This window comes from Nanorana parkeri, unplaced genomic scaffold (genome assembly GCF_000935625.1).
Source record: "Nanorana parkeri isolate BGI_ZX_2015 unplaced genomic scaffold, ASM93562v1 scaffold565, whole genome shotgun sequence".
Classification (NCBI taxonomy): Eukaryota; Metazoa; Chordata; class Amphibia; order Anura; family Dicroglossidae; genus Nanorana; species Nanorana parkeri.
In genome coordinates, this window is record NW_017306833.1 from 154,954 (window position 1) to 173,999 (window position 19,046).

General features: G+C 41.4%; 2 protein-coding genes across 3 annotated transcripts in view; one reads left to right on the forward strand and one right to left on the reverse strand.

The window, feature by feature from the left end:
• Positions 1 to 4,308, forward strand: part of MRPL54 (mitochondrial ribosomal protein L54) — a 5,644-nt gene extending 1,336 nt beyond the window's left edge. Inside the window, exons 2-3 of one of the 2 annotated variants that reach the window (XM_018562210.1) lie at positions 3,832 to 3,988; positions 4,087 to 4,307. In XM_018562210.1, coding sequence (XP_018417712.1) covers positions 3,832 to 3,988; positions 4,087 to 4,219 — 290 coding nt within the window. In that variant the 3' untranslated portion in view covers positions 4,220 to 4,307. Of the gene's footprint in view, positions 1 to 3,831; positions 3,989 to 4,086 lie in introns of both variants that reach the window. The other variant, XM_018562208.1, reaches the window with a different exon arrangement.
• Positions 4,309 to 12,896: 8,588 nt separating this feature from the next.
• RAX2 (retina and anterior neural fold homeobox 2) lies at positions 12,897 to 16,077 on the reverse strand. Its single transcript, XM_018562206.1, has 2 exons — positions 15,835 to 16,077; positions 12,897 to 13,343 (listed from the first exon to the last, which is right to left on the reverse strand). The coding sequence occupies exons 1-2, from the start codon at positions 16,075 to 16,077 to the stop codon at positions 12,906 to 12,908; spliced, it is 681 nt and encodes a 226-aa protein (XP_018417708.1). The 3' UTR covers positions 12,897 to 12,905.
• Between the last annotated feature and the right edge of the window lie 2,969 nt (positions 16,078 to 19,046).

The following is a 19,046-nucleotide window of genomic DNA, read 5'->3' on the forward strand; positions in this document are numbered from 1 at the left end:
AACCAACGCTGCAGCAGCAGGACAATGATGGATTTGCTGGGCAGATTAGTATGTATTTTGGTGGGGAGGTCGTTGATGTTCCTCTTTAAGATCTGTGTTTAACATTCCCATGCTCGAGCTGAAAGGTGCTTTAAAAGTTTCAACAAAGCTAGCCAGACATTCTGCAATTGCTCTGTAAAAGCTTGCTTTCTCTTAGCCTGTGTGAACAAGGCCTATTATGTGCCCTGCCTTTTCTGCACAAGATGAACACACAGGCAACAAGTGTTTTCTATGTGCACTGCGAGGCTGTAGCTACCATGGGGCGAGTGAGGCACTCGCCTCAGGCACAGCTGAAAGGGGGCACAGCCAGGGCCAGCCTGGCTGCACCCTCTTGCCCCTATTGCCATGGCGAGCACAGGGCACCATTGGTAACGGGTGCCAGGTGGCCAACACTGCCATGACTCGGCAGGGAGAAGAGCAGCACAGGCTGCAGCTTCTCCTCGGATCCCGGCTGCTCTCCCCCACCTGTATGGGCAGAGGACTGTGTCCTCAATCTCTTTTTCTATTTCAAAAGGGAAATGTCAGGGGTCTTTTTAGACCCCTGATATTTTCCCGAAGCCCCCCCCCACAAACACTCATGCACGCATATTGCTAAACATGTGCAAAGTCTAAAACAAAACAAAAATCGGACAAAATGAACGGAAATTTAAAATGTTTTCATTAGTTTTGTCAAACGGAACAAATTTTTATGCTATTTTGGATTTGGCCACCAGCGCATTCTGCGCATGCGTGCCGCTATCCTGGAGGCGGGGCGCATGATGTCACATACCACACACATCTGTTGGGGGCACCATTTTCTGTTCTTGCCTCGGGCGCAGAAGGTGCTAGGTACGGCTCTGGTGCCCTGGGTAATATACAGGGGGTGTGGACATTTTTTTAAAAACTACTTGTCCAAGGGCTAAAGTGGGGGCCAAATCTAGTTGTCCTTCACGACAATACAAAAAATAGTTTTAATCAAAACTAAGGATGCACCAATACCGGTTTTTCGGTATCGAGTACGAGTACCGATTTTTTGCTTTCGGATCTCGCCGACACTGAATACTAATACCGGTGCTTCCGCTGACATAGAGCAGGCTTCCCTGGTAATCAGGAAACCGGGCATCAGGTAATGACATCCCGCAGAGGTTCCTGATTGCCACGGAAGCCGGCTCCATGTTGTTTGGCCTGCTTGATTGCGATTGGCCGGGAAACCTGCTTCCCTGTCAATCAGGAAGCCGGGTGGCGAGTAATGACCTGATTGACCGGGAAACTGGCTCGATGCTGATTGGCCAGGAAGCCGGCTTTCCAGCCAATCAGCAAGGAGCCGGCTTCCCGGGCCAATCAGAAAACCATTACTTGCGGCTCATTACTTGCCGCACGGCTTCCTGATTGCACGGGAAGCTGGCTCCATGTTCCCCTACGGCACTGCCAGTCAGAGGAAATTTTCATCTGGCCTTAAGTTCCAATATCGGGGAAGGTATTGGAGCATTTGGGTGAGTACGAGTACACCTTAGTTTTCGGGGTTCCCCGGGAGAGCGGGCAACCCCGAAAACTACGGCGGGGGGTGCGGGCAGAAACAATCTGATCAGACCACTTGTATTAAACGAGCGGCGGCGGCTCCACAATGTACATTCAGCTCTGCTTGTCCGGAGCCGGGCTGAATGTACTTTAAAACTACTCGCCCGGCGCCCGAAACTGCATGTTCCGGGCGTCGGGCGATAGGAATTCCACACCCCTGATATATATAGGTGTCTTGCTGCACTCCTTACCGGTCTATTAGAATAGTGCACACAAATACAATATAATCCCCAGGTTTTTGTTTTGTTTTTGTAAAATGCAGAAGATGAGATTGTGTGAATACCAAACATTTCAGGCCTCCAAGTTGCGGACGTTGACATTACAGCATCAAACTGCACTGTTACGTGGGTGTCTGCGTAACACTTTACCTACGTTTTACATACTTATTGTGTTCAAAACCTTTACAGCTCATCAGTTTAGGGTTAAAGTATGTCTAAAGTAAAGACTTTTTTTTTGTTAATTTTATAGAAGAGGGAAGGGTTGAAACTAGTGATGAGCTGGGGCTTGGTGCAAACTCATTTTGCCCTAGTTTGCCCAAGCCCACACAAAACTGAGACCGACGCACCCTCTCCTGATCCAATCACTTCCGACAGGGGCAAGCAGAAGTGCCAGCTTTAGTGTGAGTAGATTTTATTGTGTGCAGAGTATATGTAAGGGGGAAAGAGAATACATGAGAACTCAGAGTTGAAGTAGGGGAGTAGAAGTTCTACTCCTCCATTTGGACAGGAACAGCAATTAATACCCTTTCTCAACTTGTGTGAAATGCAGATGTAGCTTTCGCATTCTGAAGTGGGTAATGGGTTGGTGCAAGTGATTCTTGTTCAATTATGAATGGTTAGTCAACATTTTACTACTCTAGAGATGCTGTAGAATAGCTTCAATTACATTTATTAAAATGCTTCATTTACTTGCCTGTTTCTTAAGTGGTCCTTTGTACTTGGTCAGCAGATCTTAGACTTTCTTCCATTAATTGTGAAAGAGGACAAGTATGGCAGTTTAGATAGTGAACATCTGTATAGTTTCAGTTGAAAGCAAAGGATCTTGGGCTTGGCGCATGCGCATTTCAGATGTTCGGCCGGGAGAAGAGGAGAGACATAAGGTAAGTCTATAGAGCAGTGTGCACCTGCACACACTCTGTGGGACATCAGAGGAGAGGAGGACAGAGGAGACAGCGCTGGATCGGAGACCTGCACCAGCGCTGGAGGGACATTTTAAAACTACGCTAAAGAAGATCGGATTAAGAGGCATGATTTAAAGTAAGTCTATACACCAGGGGTAGCAAACCTCCGGCTGTGGGGAAACTACAAATCCCATGCTGCATCTCTCTTCAGGAGTCATGTCTGTGGCTGTGAGAATCTTGCAATGCCTCATGGGATTTGTAGTTCCACCACAGCTGGAGGGCCGGAGGTTTGCTACACCTGCCATACACTATCATTGGGGGGGAGGGAAAAAAATATCCTTTTAATGTCACTAAGCGTGCTCAGAAGCGACCAGTAAAAGTCAGCCTAGCAATGTAACAGGAAAATAACTTGTTGGTAAAACTACTATTGGTGAAAGACATGGAGAACAAACCTTCAGGAAAGACATAAAGAAAATCGATAAAATGCTCCTTCAGGCAACAAATGGTAATTGATGCATCACTCTGAAATTTAGTTGAATGTTAAGGTACCCACACACCTTGCGATCGTACGATAATCGCGGGAAATCCAGCGATCGTAAGGTGTGTGGAAGCCGTGCGACCTCTACTACTGTAAGGTCCCACAATTTTTATCTTAGGAACATGTTTGAAAACCCGCCGAGCATCGTACGATGTTCGGCGGGTGTGTAGCATGTTCGTAAGATAAATGCCAGACGGGCCGGTGTGCGCAAGCGCACACTGCCCGTTCGGAATTGCGGTCATCGGAAGCTCGCCCCTCATGGGGGCGCGGCTTGCGATAATCGCAAGTACGATCTGCCTGTCCAAGATGGGAAGATCGTACGTTTTTTAAATTACTTTACAACCATCGCAAGACAAAAGTCTTGCGATGGTTGTAAGGTGTGTGCCCAGCCTTAGAAATGCATGATTTTATGAAGTTCAGAGAAGACCAGTTGAAGTATTTTAGTATATACTCTTACTGGAAAATAATGATATTAGGCGGAGGGAGTAGAGAACATCTTAACGTCCTGTTTTTAAATTGTAAATTCAGTGAAGAGCGAAAAAGGTTATAAACTATTTACACAGATATTTGTTCACAGTTTTTAAAGGTAAAGGAAAAGGACTTGCCAAAGATGTTCAGAAAGGTCCTGAAGTTTGCAAAGATCCACTTATCTTGACCACACATGCTATGGGGTTGAATATATACAAAAATGGTTCAGATATCAAGTTGAAGGATGAGTGTCAGTACCCAGAATGGTAAGTAAAGCCTTTTCAGTGCAGATTGTGGGGTTTGAGAGGATTCAGGATGCTCCACTTTGATCCTAAATATTTTGTCATTTCCCTATTCCTCATAGGCTTTTCCAATTAGATCTAGGTCCACCTAAACCTTTGGAAGAGAGAAGTCCAGATACTCCTGAGTACTGGAAACTGCTTCGAAAACTGCATATGTGGAGGAACAACCGTCTAGCCAAAGCAAAGAAACTCTGATGAACAAATCATCCTGCCTTGTTGTGTTTGTACTATGCAGTGGTTGCTTTTTAGTAAGCTTCAATTCAACAATCCAGGACTTTTCAATTAAATTATTTTTCTTAAAATTGTGTCTCCATAATTATTGAAATTTAATGAGAATGTGAATAAAAGTAAGCCTTACAAATTTGATCAGAATTTTACTGTTAGGGGCTTACACCAAAAAGTCTGCTTCATTTTAGATTATGGGGTTCAAGTCACAAAGCTTTTTTTTTTCCAGCCATTATTTAATAGATATCGCTTGCTATTTCAGTTTGTTCAATTCATCAAATGATGTAATGCTTGGAATCTCCACCATTTGCTGTCTGTGTTTGCAGAAGTGATATTTTATCAGGTAACTCGTTATTTCATGTTGCAAGCCTTATTTTAACAAGCCTAATTGTTAAAGGAGAACTATGAGATGAGTGATTTCCACTCACCTCATAGTTCTAGCCGACCTGTGACAATGAGACTGTCAGGTCGGCTCAGTAGATCGGGAGGTGAGCGAACACATACCGGGTTCGCTCACCTCTCGATCCTGTCACGGCTCTCTGCCGTGACAGGGGGAGGGGCTGGATTCCCCTCTCCCCGCTCCGATCTGCCAGCGCTCACTGGCAGAACGGACGGGGGAGGGGGCGGGTACAGCTGGCTCTGCCTCTAGATAGGCAGAGCCAGCGGTCACTCACGCAGCTGGGCGGATCCTGACGTCCAGGTCGGGATCCGCTCCAGCTGCGGCGTCTCAATACCGCAAGCTGTAGCTCGCGGTATACTGAGCTTAGGGTAACGGGAGGATGCTAGTTTGTGTCCTCCCGTTACCCTAAGGAGAACTATGGGGAAAAACACTAACCCCATAGTTCTCCTTTAAATATGTAAAGAAGTGCAATTAACAAAGATTGTTTGACCATTTATCGACCGTTAGGCAATTGTTTCATAAGCCAAAAAAGTGTTGTTTTTGGGCAGTATTTTCTGCCTTTGAAAGGGAGATTTTTGAGGTGAATTGATAACTTCTGGCAGTGAAGCCTCTTTTTTTGCAGTTTTTGGAAGATGGAACCGTTTGCCTGTGTTTTTATTAAATATTATTAGGGGGGTAAGTAGAGATATGGACGGAGGTAAGCCAGTAGATGTGGTATATCTGGATTTCTCAAAGGCTTTTGATACGGTACCACACAAACGCTTGCTACACAAGCTGAGGGCTATGGGCATAGATGAGGTGTTGTGTATGTGGATAGAGAACTGGCTACGGGAACGTGTCCAGAGGGTATCTGTAAATGGCACCTTTAAATAAGGTTTAATTTGGATTTATACACTATCGGCAATGGTCTTTCTTTTTATTCATACATGTTGCCATTCACAGCCTTCCCTGCATCACCTGATTTATAATATACATCTAGTGAGAGTTGCATGTAGCAGCTAAAATAAGTGATGCAATGTATCCAAAATCTACCAGTTGATGTACGAGTCACACTCTGCCCATCTCTGTGAGTGCAACTTTGTGGTTTTGCATTGTTTAACCCCTTATCCACCCAGATAATGTGCTAGGATGTGGTGCTTCCTTTCTGCTTTCATATTTTCTGGAAAAATAAACAAAGTCTGCTATTGGCTATTTCAAATTTGAAATAGCCAAAAGCAGGCTGGCTGTTCCACTACCTTCTCTCAATGAGCAGAGGAGAGGGCCTGCGTGAGAACTTTCACTCTCAGGTCTTCTCCTCTGCAGGAGCAATAACCGTTCTGCTATTGGTTATTGCAATTTGAAATAGCCATAAGCAGGAATGCTACTGGCTATTGTTCCCACAGAGCAGCGGACCCAAGAATGCGTTAGTCAACCGTATTTTAACACCTTAAATGTTAATTCTATGATTTAAGACGTAAAAGTAACTTTTGAGGGGAATTGTTTTTGCTTCAGTTACTAAAATAACGTGGAACACGTAAAAATAACTCCAGCTTCAGTCGGAAGCCTTAACGAGCATGCTAAATTACAATTGGGACTTTCGTTAATACCATGTTTTCAAAGGAAAAATAAGGAGAGGTAAATTAACAACTAGAGAAAGCAAATAATCTTTCTCTTTGTGAATTGACCCCATTGTTTTGCATAATATTGTTCCATCCTATGCCTGTCTGCTCCTTACTATCAGGAGCGCTTTGTTATTATATGCTGTTGTAAAAGTTATGCAATGTACAGTGGAAGCCATTTTTAGAGTGCAATGGTCTTGGACACTTATAGGCAGGGCTTTAAAAATGTTAGGGTGTCACCAGTCGGTCAAAAATCTCACCAGTCAGCATGACCGGACTATAGCCTTGCAAATTATGTTAAAAAGTTTTGGGGACAGATAGAGCTTTCTTTTGGAGGTATATTATCAGCACTGGGGGGGTTATTTTTTACTATATAATGAAAAAAAGTAGCGTAAATTTCAAATAAAAAAATGTTTTAGTTATGTTATAAAACATCTATTCTTACCCATATTTCTGGTAAAATATAAGACGGGGTCACGTCGGGTAAATAGACACCAAATATGTCAAGCATTAAAATTGCGTGCGCCCACAAAATCGCAAACAAACGACCACACTGAAAATTGGCCATAGGCGACGCTTAAAACTGTTACCGCTCATCAGACCAGTGTTATCAGTAATTAATGGCCCTAAAATTATTGCTCACACTCCGACGTTCGCGGTTATATGTAACATGTGCGGCACAAAAACAACAATCGTTTTCGCACGTAGGTGCACACGACGATTATCTACGTGTGTATGTGGGGGCGGAGGACTTTTTTTTAAAAAATTGCTTTTAATTTTTTTTAATGCTTTTATTTTTTTATGATTTTAATTTTTGTATAACTTTTTTTTTTACACAATTTTATTGCTATCACATGGGGGGGCTAAGAAGCCCCCTATGTGATTGCCACCATGTAAAATACCATCCCAGTCCCCCCGCACGCCCACCTATAAAATACAGAGCCCCCTCTCCTGCTTACCTTTTTGCTGGGAGGAGGCTGTGATTGATTGGTAAGGTCTGCTGCAGATGCACCGGTATGAGTACCAATATTTTTATTTCGCCACTCGGAAGTCCCATTCAGGAAACCAGGCGGCGTGTAATGACTCGCCACCTGGTTTCCCCCTCCCAGAACCAACCGCGGAGCTCCCCTGCCCGGCTTGACCCATCTTTCGGATCGTCCTCATGGGACCGTGCTGTAGACTCACCTCCTTCCAGATCCTAGACAGGGGACGAGCGGGAGCATAGCTCGTCATCACCCTCCATGGACGAGCTGATGAGGGCTCTCACGACCAAGGAGGAACTCACAACTATGTTTACCCGCCTCGAGTAATCCCTGAAGTCGGACATTCGGTCCCTCAGGGGGAAGTAACACACTTGCTCCAATGCGTGGAGGAGGGGGAAAATCGTCTGGACTCCCATGTCAAGGTAATATTGGCCCTGCAGGTATATTCTTTAGCCTGCTCCCAGAGAACTGTGTCTTATCGCTTAGAAAATAGAGGACGCAGGAATAACCTGTGTATCAGTGGCCAGAAGCCACGGCTGAGACTCTCAGGGGGTTCTTTAATACCATTCTAGGATGAGAACTTACCGTTCCCCTGTTGTATGACCGGGTTTACCCCTGTAATATGGCCTCAGATATACCCAGGGACGCTATCTGCCAACTGCCGATTTCTCGGATAAGGAAGCCATTCTGCGGAGATTGCGAGAACATCCCCAAACGGACTTTATTGGAGTACACATTCATACCTACCCAGACCTTGCTAGAGAGACTCTGGTGCGGCGCAGGGTGCTGCGCCCGCTCTTGGAAGTACTACAGAGAGCAGGCATCAATTACAGATGGGGCTTCCCCTTCTGTTTGATGGCTAGAAAGAACGGGAAAACAGCGGTTTTCACAAGACCTGGGGCAATTCTGTGATAATCTGTCCGTTTGTACACCATTGTTGCCGGATTGGCAGGACTCGGGACCAGCTATAGAACCGATACCAGATGCAGTTTGGGTCCCGTCGATATCTCCACCGAATTTGACCCACCGTTCAACTTAATTTTAACCAAAGTGGCAATTGATCTGCAGGCAATTTGTCAGCGGAGCAGAAGTCCACTTATCTATACTATAAATAAATAACTTACAATCAGATGCAGCCACTGTTTGGGTATTCAGCAGCCACGGAAGCGGATTAGAAAGTTTGTTTTCAGATCAGTAGTTACACTTTTAGTTTAATAACTAATTATATACACATGGAAGGGCACTGTTCCAGTTCTCCTTGGTGATGCATTTAATGAGTAGGGCAAATGTTTGTTTCAGTTAGCCTACCATTCTTGGAACAATGGCAAAGCAAAACAAGACTACAAAACTTCAGCTTGCACACGACTTAGGTGTTATATCTACTTACATCAGTTGTTTTAATTGAGATAGTTGTGACTTGAGGTTTATTATGAATAGAATGCATTTACAGTATGTTTTTAGTGTTAGTGTGTTACATAATCAATAACCATATACAATTCTGCTCAATGGATATACAAAATACTGGGAATGGTGTGCATATGGTTGTCCTGTAACTAAAAAGCTAAAATACTGATATATGTTATAAAATACATAAAGGTCAATCCACCCAATTTGTTATCTTTATTTTAGGTGGAGTCTAATGGGCTGAATCTGTCCCTGGCTTCTTATATGACTTGTACACTTCAGCAATTGGATCTTCTTTCAAAAATTCACAACTCTGTACCTTGGGAATTTCGGGTGTTCCCACATATTATTGCAAGTTCCTGCACTGCATGTATTACACTCCATAATATAAAACAAATAGAAACCCAGCAGGGAGACTGGGGACCTTGCTCACAGAAACTGCAAGGAACATGAGATTCAAGGGCAGATATGTCACCAATTAAGTCTTTAAGAGATATACGTTATATTTTTGCCATTCTTGGGTGGTTTAACTCAAACCTCTACCAAAAAGCAGAAATATCACTTAAGGGACAACTAACCCATTTGTTTGTTTAAGTTGGGATACAAAGTCTTGTAACAGCATGAGTATTTTGGAGAGTGTGTACCTGAAGTCTGATAAATTTCCAATCATTTATAACTCCTATTTTTACCCTTGAAATAGGTTCCACTATGCATTCCTGCCAAATAATATAGCATTTTTTAAAATGTTTGAACATAAGCAGATATAAAAGATTCCTATTTAGCCAGGTGTTGCATTCATCTGTCTTTGCGGTAGGCCATTGTACATAAACATTCAAACTGCGAGAAGAAAGGGCAACAATGTAACGCAATATGTCTTCACTTCATTGCATAGTGCTGTAAATCTTTTATATGGCGTTTGCTGTTTAGAGGAGAGAGCACAAAGATGAAAATGAGCTGCTGTTCTTTTATCATCCAATCACAGTCTTCACCAAACTGTATTGTGACTTTGATGAGGAAAAGTAAATGATCCAAATATTGTATAGCATCTGTATTAGAGAACTAATTGAAAAGAACTGCAGTTTTTTGGCAGGTAAAACAGTACAATATCAATAGCGTATTTAGTCATTTGCATACGTTTGCACTTTAAAAGCCCATAAAAAGTGCAACATAAGAATCTATTTAAGTGTCTCAGGAAAGGACATACATTGTACATAGCAGCTATTTTTCTTTCAGAAAATATAATGGGGGGGAATTTATTAATGCATCTGCGTCTGTTTAGAAGAAGTTGCATTTCCAACCTATATGCATTTCTACAATGCACACAAATTCCTTTTGCGGTGCTCTGTTTTTTTTTAAACAAAAAATGGGGCTTTTTCTGCTCTGTGACTGTTTGTGACAGAAATGCAAATACAACAGTACTTTAGCATGATAACTGCATGATGGGAAAATCTCTCTGCAACTGAAATCTCTGCCATTCATATGCAAATGTTAGAAGTGCTCTTGACCACTTCTAAAATCAGTGCAAAGAAAATAAAAAGCTCTAAGGGTAAATTTACACACAATTAAAGTAATTATCAGAACTCCGGGGAATTTTTTTTAATCAACCCTACCCTTGCATTGGGGCTGCCCCGCACTGCAAGGGTTAAGTGCTCGTTTTTGTCCAGGTGCTAAAAAAAAACTTGTACTCACCCGATCATTATAGCCAGCTTGCTCTTAGTCTGGGCCCAGAAGCCTCTCTCCTCTTCCAGCTCCATGGTTGGGGTGAGTATAACTTTTTTTTTTTAGCACTTAGGTAGCCCCACTGCAAGGGTTAATAAAACATTTGCCTGGAGTTCTGTATTAATTGTCTGTCAGTCTGCATGATCTCTTCCAAAACATGAAGATGGTCCTGTAAAGTCTGTTGCGAACATTAGTTAATTGGGAGAACTCCTAAAAAGCTACAGTGCCAGCAGCCCATTGGATACATTTGTTAAATATTCATGTGTTGGAAGAGATTGTGCCATTTCATGGAAGAGATTGTGCACATACTGAGAAGCAATTAAAGTGACACTTAGCTCGGGAGAAAAATACATTCAAGTACCTTACTTGTTAACAAAAATGTAGCTTTTTTGTGTATCACTAGGCTGTAGAGCGGTAGCTATTTTACAACACACACAGGGACCATGTGGAACAAAAGCAGCCACCCCCCAGAAGGAAGGACCGTGTTGGCATCAATTCAGAGATAATTTGAGGATCTACAGCTGAGTGATACGCAAATAAGGTATAGGATACTGGAATGCATTTTTAAGATTTATTTCATGAGTTTAATGTCACTTTCAGCTGCAATCTCATCAGCTCTGTGGATACATTTGTCCTATTCATGAAGTTTACATTTGCTTGCAACTAACGCTAATGTGTGACAGTATACTTAGTCACAATTTTGCAACAGTTTATCTTTGCCAGAGATTCATGAATGAAATAAGCACTGCAATAGTAACCCTATTCGCAATATGCAATTGAATTGATGATTGTGACTGTTTATTAGACATGTGCAATTCGTTTCGTTCCGAATTGAAATTCGTACGAATTTCTGTAAATCTGGACATTCGGATGCATTGAAATGCCTGCTATTGGGTATTTCAATTTTAAATAACCAATAGCAGGATTTGTTTATTTCTGCTCACTGTCCGGTGTAAACATTGCATCGGGGAGTTTTTCTTTCAATTGTTGGCCGACGCTGGAATGACTTTGTGTGACATTTTTAAAATGTATTTTAAATAAAGGAATTGTCAAAAATTTGTGTTTTTTGTTCAATTAAAGGAATTTTTTTCTAAGGTGTTGTGTGTTTATTTAATTTTTTTTCAGCCTTTAGTGAATGAGTAGGTGTACAAGTACCCCTTACTCATTCACAAGGGGGGTGGCATCTGGGTGCCCCCTTTATGAAAGGGGGTACCAAGATGCAGATGAGCCCCCCTGCCCGCAGACCCCCACAACCACTGGGTCAAGGTTGTGAGGAAGAGGCTCTTGTCCCAATCGGAATGGGGACAAGGTGCTTTTCCAGGGGGTCCCCCCCCTGGAAAGCACCCTCCCAATGCCGAGGGCATGTGGCCTGGTATGGTGGAGGGAAGGGGGGGGCGTTCGCTCATTGCCCCTTTCCTGCCCTGCCAGGCTGCTGCCCGGATTAAGAGTCTGGTATGGGATTTTAGGGGGGACCCCTTTTTATTTTTTTTGGCTTTGGGGTTCCCCCCCTAAAAATCCTACCAGACATAAAGGGTCTGGTATGAATTGCCGGGAAACCGCACGTTGGTTTTTTGGGGTTTTTTTTAACATACGGTTTCCCCCATAACATTCCTACCAGACCTAAACGCTGTTTTTTTTGTTTGTTTGTTTGTTTGTGGTGTCAGAGATTAAAAAGCAACAAAGTAAACATGTAATTACACTTTTCTGGAACAAATTATAGTTGGTAATGATCATTTAACTAAATTTGGATTTATTCAAATCCGAATGCCGAAACAAATTGAATTTCAGACCCGAAACACCAAATAACGAAACAAGACGAAATGAAACAACACATTTTTTGCAGGCTTACATGGCTACTGTTTAAAGAACGCAGATGATGTGACAGGATTCATAAATTCCCCCCAATGTAAATAAATTTTTGGTTGAACAGTGCATTTTCACGTTGGTTTCTCTATTAGCATATTTATGTGTCTCAAACATGTCAGGAAAGACTAGATCAGCAAATTACCTGAGACTTCTGAAACCTTGTATTCCAGATACCACATTTAATATCTCCAATGGGACAATGTTGTTGAATAGGGACTCAACTACATGTGACATTTTAATAACTTCTAAGCAATTTATTCTTCTTTAAATAGTTTTGTCATTTGAAATACACTGTTTTTAATGAAGGCAGTCACCAACAAGAGGTTTAATTGCACGCTCATTAGTGATTAAAATCTAATAGGTAAAGTAAACCTCTGAGGAACAAAATATGGGAGCTGTCTTTGCTGGCTTGGTTTTAACTGTGCAGAATCTGTATCTGATATTATGATCTTGCCTTCACTACCTAGTAAGTGACTGGCCTAGAGCTAACATTCAGTCAAGCTTACTGTGTAGGGAAGCCAATAAATGGATGAAAGTAGTCATTTTTTTCATATGGAAGAAAGAGTCTACACATTTAAAAATAGTCAGCAATGGCAGCTGTACGTTTATCCTTACAAATCCACTTTAAGTCCTAATTGTTGCGTTCAGTTCTTCAGTTTTGGGTATAACTCAAGTTTATGCAGTTGTCAGATAGGCTGCCAAGTCTTGTCTATGGTCTGAATGTGCTCCTTGGCCTTCATGCGAAGTGCAGCAATGCTGGAACTTCGGTCCAGCTCATCTATGGGAAACTTGTCAACAAAGCCTCCCATGCATTGGTAGGGGCCACTGCTGAGAGGTTGTATAGATGTCATTGTAGGTGCACTGTTGAGAAAAGTATGACCAGTGTAATGTGACTGAAGGTTTTGAGAAGGTGCTATAAATCCTGGTATGCTGTGCACACTGCTGGCTGTAGAAATGGGAGAGGTGAGCCATGGATCCAAGGGTAGAGATGAACTAAGTGGCCCAATATTAGTAGTTATCGGTGTCCGTGAAAATGAGAGCAGTGGAGAATCATGAAGTTTGGCAGAAGAAGACTCTAGCTTCTCCTGACGCCTCCATTTGGCCCTTCGATTCTGGAACCAAACCTGTATGAAAATAATTATGCGTATTTAGTAAAAATCAGAGGGGTATTTTGGAATTTAGTACAGCGACAGGTGTTGGGAGCGAGAGGGAAAATCTCTAGCATTAGGCTAAGAGCAATTAACACTCCTAACGACAGCTCCTAGATAAAAAGGATCCCATTATCGGATCAAGGTGGCCACAAATTGGATATTTCAGTTTATGGATTAGTAAGGAGGTAAGATAGTAAAGAATGCAGGGTAATAAAATGTCATAGCCGTAGTTCTGAGGTCAGATTGATAAAATAATATACATCTATATCTTATTTAGAGAAACAAATGTAAAACATAATGGAACACACCATGGACTTTCAAGGTAAACTTTGTGTTTTATCATTATTGGCTGATTAAGGAGGTATGATTCTAACCTGTTTTATTTCAGTGTTTCTATACTTCAAGGACATCTTAAAGTATATATTCTCACACTGCACCGTAGACGTACTGTTAGTAAGGGAATGATAATAAAATAATCATATGTTTATCAGTTGTACTTCTGTGACACAGCTGCTCAGTGTAGATTATTTTTTTTACAAACATGGCATAATCATTCATAAAATATATTTATGTCACTGCATTTTTTCCTATTTCCCTGAATATTTACTGCTTTTTGCACTTAGTCATTGTACTTTGCCACTGCATATGAAATAAACCTACTAGTATGACCCACCAGGTTACTTAATTAGACTTTTTTTTCAAATGATGTGTGGTGCTTCAACATCACAAACACATAGACCTGAAGGGTATGGGGTCTGTTCTGCAAGACATCTTGACTGTATCATTATGATGACTAACAATAAAAATAAGGACTCTTAACCTAGGCATCCCCCACACAGTTGTTTTCTTACTTTACCTTGCCTTCTCTGCTCGTTTGGGCTGTTACCTTCTTCAGTGCTGGCCGTGCCTGCATTTAGATTTTTATAGAGCTGTACTCTGAGGCTAGAGACACTTGGAGGTAGGCCCAGATTAAGTCTATGAGAGCTCATTGCACAGGCATGGCCAGCACCAAAGTAAATGTTCACTTAAAAGATAGAAACAGCTAAGGAGGGTGTGCCCAGCATGTTTAGGTAAGCTGGGTTTGGGATTTCCAGGTTAATTTAAGTTACACTGGGTAGTATCGACCAGTGTTTCTCAACCTTTTTTCAGTCACGGCACTTTTTAAATGTATGCAAAATCTCGAGACACCGCAGTCTAAAATGTAAAAAAGTAAATGATGGCATGTGGTCCCCCCAAAATCCATACCAGACCCTTATCCTAAAAAGGAGACGTGTATTGGTTTGAAGGAGGGATCCCAGGCAGAGAAACATAATAAAAGAAGACACTTTCAAATCAGAGTCCCCTTTTCACATCAGAAGCCCCCTTTAGCAAAAAAGGCACCCATGACAATGCCAGAAGGCACCCTGGTTGAGAAAGGCTGGTACACGTATGGGAACTTGTCATTTCTCAAAAGGGAACTTGTCATTTAAATGCGTTATCATTATTTGTACTATTTACCATGACAATGGAATGCATCAGAAAAAGGGTATGGTCACCTTTTTATTATTTATTTTAACAGTAAAGAGAATTTGACTGTTTGGGATCAGATACTGACCACATGTGGACCAATATAAATGACTGATAACCCTGCATGTAGCCCGATTGAACATAAAGTTTAAATCAGCTAAGACTTTCCAGATGCACCAAAACAAAGGTGTTAATTGTTTTACAGTTCATTTTTCTAATAAAAAAGTCTGCCCCCTGCCAGCAGCTGCAGAATGGGAGCCTTGCTGCAGAAAAACCCTTTGCTCCTGCTGATTTTAAAGATCTAGCTAAGAGAGCGAGGGTCCCACTCTACAGCATGCTGGCAGGACATAGGCTAATCTATTGAGGCTGTGGCTGATTGTTAAGGGAAAAAACGAGGCTGTGCAAACCTTTTGTTTTAATGCACCTGGAATGTATGTTGTCTTAAATAATGATACATTTATTGCTGATGCTGAATAAACAGGCCCCGCAAAGAAGCAGCAGGTTGCAAATTAGGAGGGAAATGTATTGTACATAATAAAAAAGGTAAAAGTTGGTTTAGAAAAACTAGAGAAAAATAAACTGTAGCAGTTACCCCTAGCAACAATTTAGATTATTTGTTTCATTTAAAAAAAAATGATCCACCTTTGACATATATGTCTGTTTTTCCAGCCTCTAGACAATATTGCTGCTATGACAAGCTGGGGAGAAAAATAAGCTCCCACAGTGTACAGCTTTTTTCCATCTGCATATGTAATTATTGTTAGAAGCAAAGGAACTTCATGAACAATAAGTATGTACCTCATAGTTTTTCTAAGTGTATCTGGGTACGGTATGTGGTCAGTTTAGATGCAAATAGCATTAACTTGGTATTCTGTTGTGTGTGTGTATAGTTGTACTACAAATTGAGCTTATTACACTTACAGTGAACATAACCCTCCCCATCTTATGCTAGTCTCACCTGTACTCGAACCTCTGGCAGGCTAACTTTCATTGCAAGCTCTTCTCGGCTATATACATCTGGGTAGTGGGAACGCTCAAATGCTCTTTCTAATTCATGCAGTTGGTAGGTAGTAAAGGTTGTTCTGTTTCTGCGATGTTTCTTTTTTGGAATTTCATCTTCTTCCCCTTCTACAGGACATGATGATGGTGTATTGTCCCCTCTTAGATCACTCAGATCTCCTTCACATTTGTCCAAAAACATCCTAGAAATTATTTCAGAATAAGGTATGGCCAATAAAATATACTGACATTGAGGAAAAAAATGCTTTGTTTGAAATAAAAAAATAAACTAGCTGTGCTACTTTGTGGAAAGGTAATAACCGGTATAAATAATAATATACAGTAGCACGTAGAAACAAACAAGGGTGGGACATGTGGTGTGGAGTAGGAATCGACTCCTAAAGTACTTTCACAGTTACCTCTTACCAGAATATTGAAGAAAAATTACATAATTTGACTAGACGTAAAAGATCAAATATCCATCAAAAAGTTAAAAACACTATTGCCGTTATTCCAAGTTTTCAGTATTTCTACTCTTCCTCCATTGTTCTACAAAATCGTATTGACTTGTTTACAAGTGTCATTATTAACATGAACGGAAATACTCGCCAAATACCTAGTATTATATGGTCCCGGCTAACATGTTGGCAGTTTCTGGCCAATGCTTTATGATGGTTCATGTGCCATGTAATTTTAATTATAACCTAAATAATTTCATCTCTACTTCCTTCAACCCCCTCAGCACAAAATCCAAAGCACTTGTATAGATTTTTTTGCTCTCTCTGTCTCAACTTCATATCACTATTTCCTTTTTTACGAAGAGTTGCAAGCCAGAAGTCACTGCATGACAACAGTAATGAGCCATGAACTTGTTTTCCCTACTCACTAATGCTTACCCTTGCATTGTCCAAAGACATGTGTTCCTGGGTGGCTGAATAGCACTAGAGGAGAAATAATACTAAGAGTAGTTCTTGATGTACAAACATGCTTTACATAAACTTAACATGAGCTATGTGGCCTTTTAATGCAGTTACTGCCTTTTTTGCGGCATATTGTACTAAAACAAAAACTGAAAAAAAATGGCTTTAGCATGCAACCTTGTGTGTCTGCACAAACCACTCTAGCTTCCTCCCTAACATCCTTCACTCCCTAAACTCTCTCTTCTCTGATTTCCAAATTAATTTTACCACTTTATTGTTTGAACCTTCCCATCTTACACATCATCTCTGCTCCTCTGTCATTCTTGCCTTAAAGTGTACCTGTGGACAAAAATGGCTCCCTTACGCTTAATAGCAAGAATCTCCAGGTGCCTGCAAACTAGCTTTGTTTCTCTGCATGATGCTAATGTGACAGATTGTGATTTCAGTGGTCTGCTTTAGAGATAATGAGAGCTGGAGGGAAATGTGTTTAGGCTGTGTAAAGGAGTAAAGCTGGCCATACACCAGTTTCTTTGTTTTTTTTTTGCTAAAAAAAATAGTTTTCTGAATGTTTGTTTAATGTTCAAATAGTTAATTAGACGTAATCAAGGATTGTTTTCCACTGCAGTCATGAAAAAAAATGAAAGGAGCACGATGGAAAAATTTTCTCGATGAAAATTCTAAACAGTGAATGTGGTTTTCATTTGAGAAACTCTTCATTTGCAAAATCAAATGTTAAAATCAAGCAAAATTTCAAGCAAAGGTCAAGTCTCTGATGGCATTATTAAATGTTTTGACAAGATTTTTTGTACTTACTGTATATACGTATCCAAATCTACCAGTGCATGGCCAGCTTAAGGCCCCATTCACACCAGGGCGGAAGCGTTTCAGCACAATTTATTAAAGGAGGTTTTTGGATGTTTTTAATCAGGTTTCAGAGCTGAAACGCAATTAAAAACGCTCAAAAATGCTGATCAGTGCATTTCCATTGCAATCTATATGGAAAATGTGCTGATCATCGTAAAAAAATAGCTCAGGGGGCATTTTGGGCAGCAGGTGGTTCGGATTGTGCAGAGGTGCACGATTGCATGAACGGTCCCCCATAGGAATGTATGGGATTGTTCATGTCGGCGGTTCAGCGAGGACAAATCCGCGCAACCAAACCACCCTGGTGTGAATGGGGCCTAAGGAAGCAAAATTAGGGCCCCAGAAATGTGGTAGAGCTCTTTCATAACTTTAAGTGGATGAGCTGGGGTTCTCTTTTTTGATTGGTAATGATTGAATCAGGAAAATCTGCAATTTGCTAATATTTTATTTTCCTAAATATGTGCATATCGATCTTTCTGATCCAGACAATTGTTATCCACAAGTTGTGTGATTTTCGGCAGACAGGCAGATAGCCTGCCTGTACATACTAAGATTTTTTATTTTTTTTCTAAATAAGCAGTTTGCCTCACATATGATTTAGGCTTCTCCGCATTATCTGCAATGTGCAGCTTTAGTGGAGGGGTTCTTAGTCTAATGGTATAGTTATTGCCTTCAGGTTAGTGTAATGACAATGGATGGTGCCTGTGTTTTTAGGGTTCCTTGATGAAACGTGCGAAAGCTCATTGGCAGTATGAGTGGCAAGCACACCAGCAGTTGCGTACCAAGAGTATTTTACACCCAGATCAGATGGTATTTTAGGAGCCCCGCTCCTCTATGCTAAATAATGTTGCCCATTATTTTTTATTGGGTCATCAGGGGGCAGGGGGCTGTGACTTGGCTATGAGTAAATATTTGCCTCCTTCTCTGATTGGCAGTGGAGGAGAGGGATGTACATGCTGTGAGACGTCATATTGGAATATTGGATGCTTCACAGGTAGGCTGTGGGGCCAGACCATGCATATTAACCGTGTCCTCTATAATTGGTGAAATGGAAGTGGGTGTATATCCCCTGGCAGAACAGCCCAAGCCTCTGTCTCCAGGAAGCCTCTCCTCTATCATTACTCAAAGGCAGCCAGTGTGTTGTTTCTGCACAATAGCAATGAACACAAGGGAGCTTGCACATGCGAAGTGATGAGAGGAGGCAAGGCTGGCCAGGTACAGAGCCCAGTGTCCTTCCCTGCAGATGGCAGATTGTCCTATTGTGTCCCCACTGATAATGGGGATGATTAATTTTTACCCCACAATGGAAGATCTGCTAATTATATCCTATTAGTTAGACAAAAACAAATATGTGTTTACCTGTTTCTGATTTAAATCCCTCTAAAAT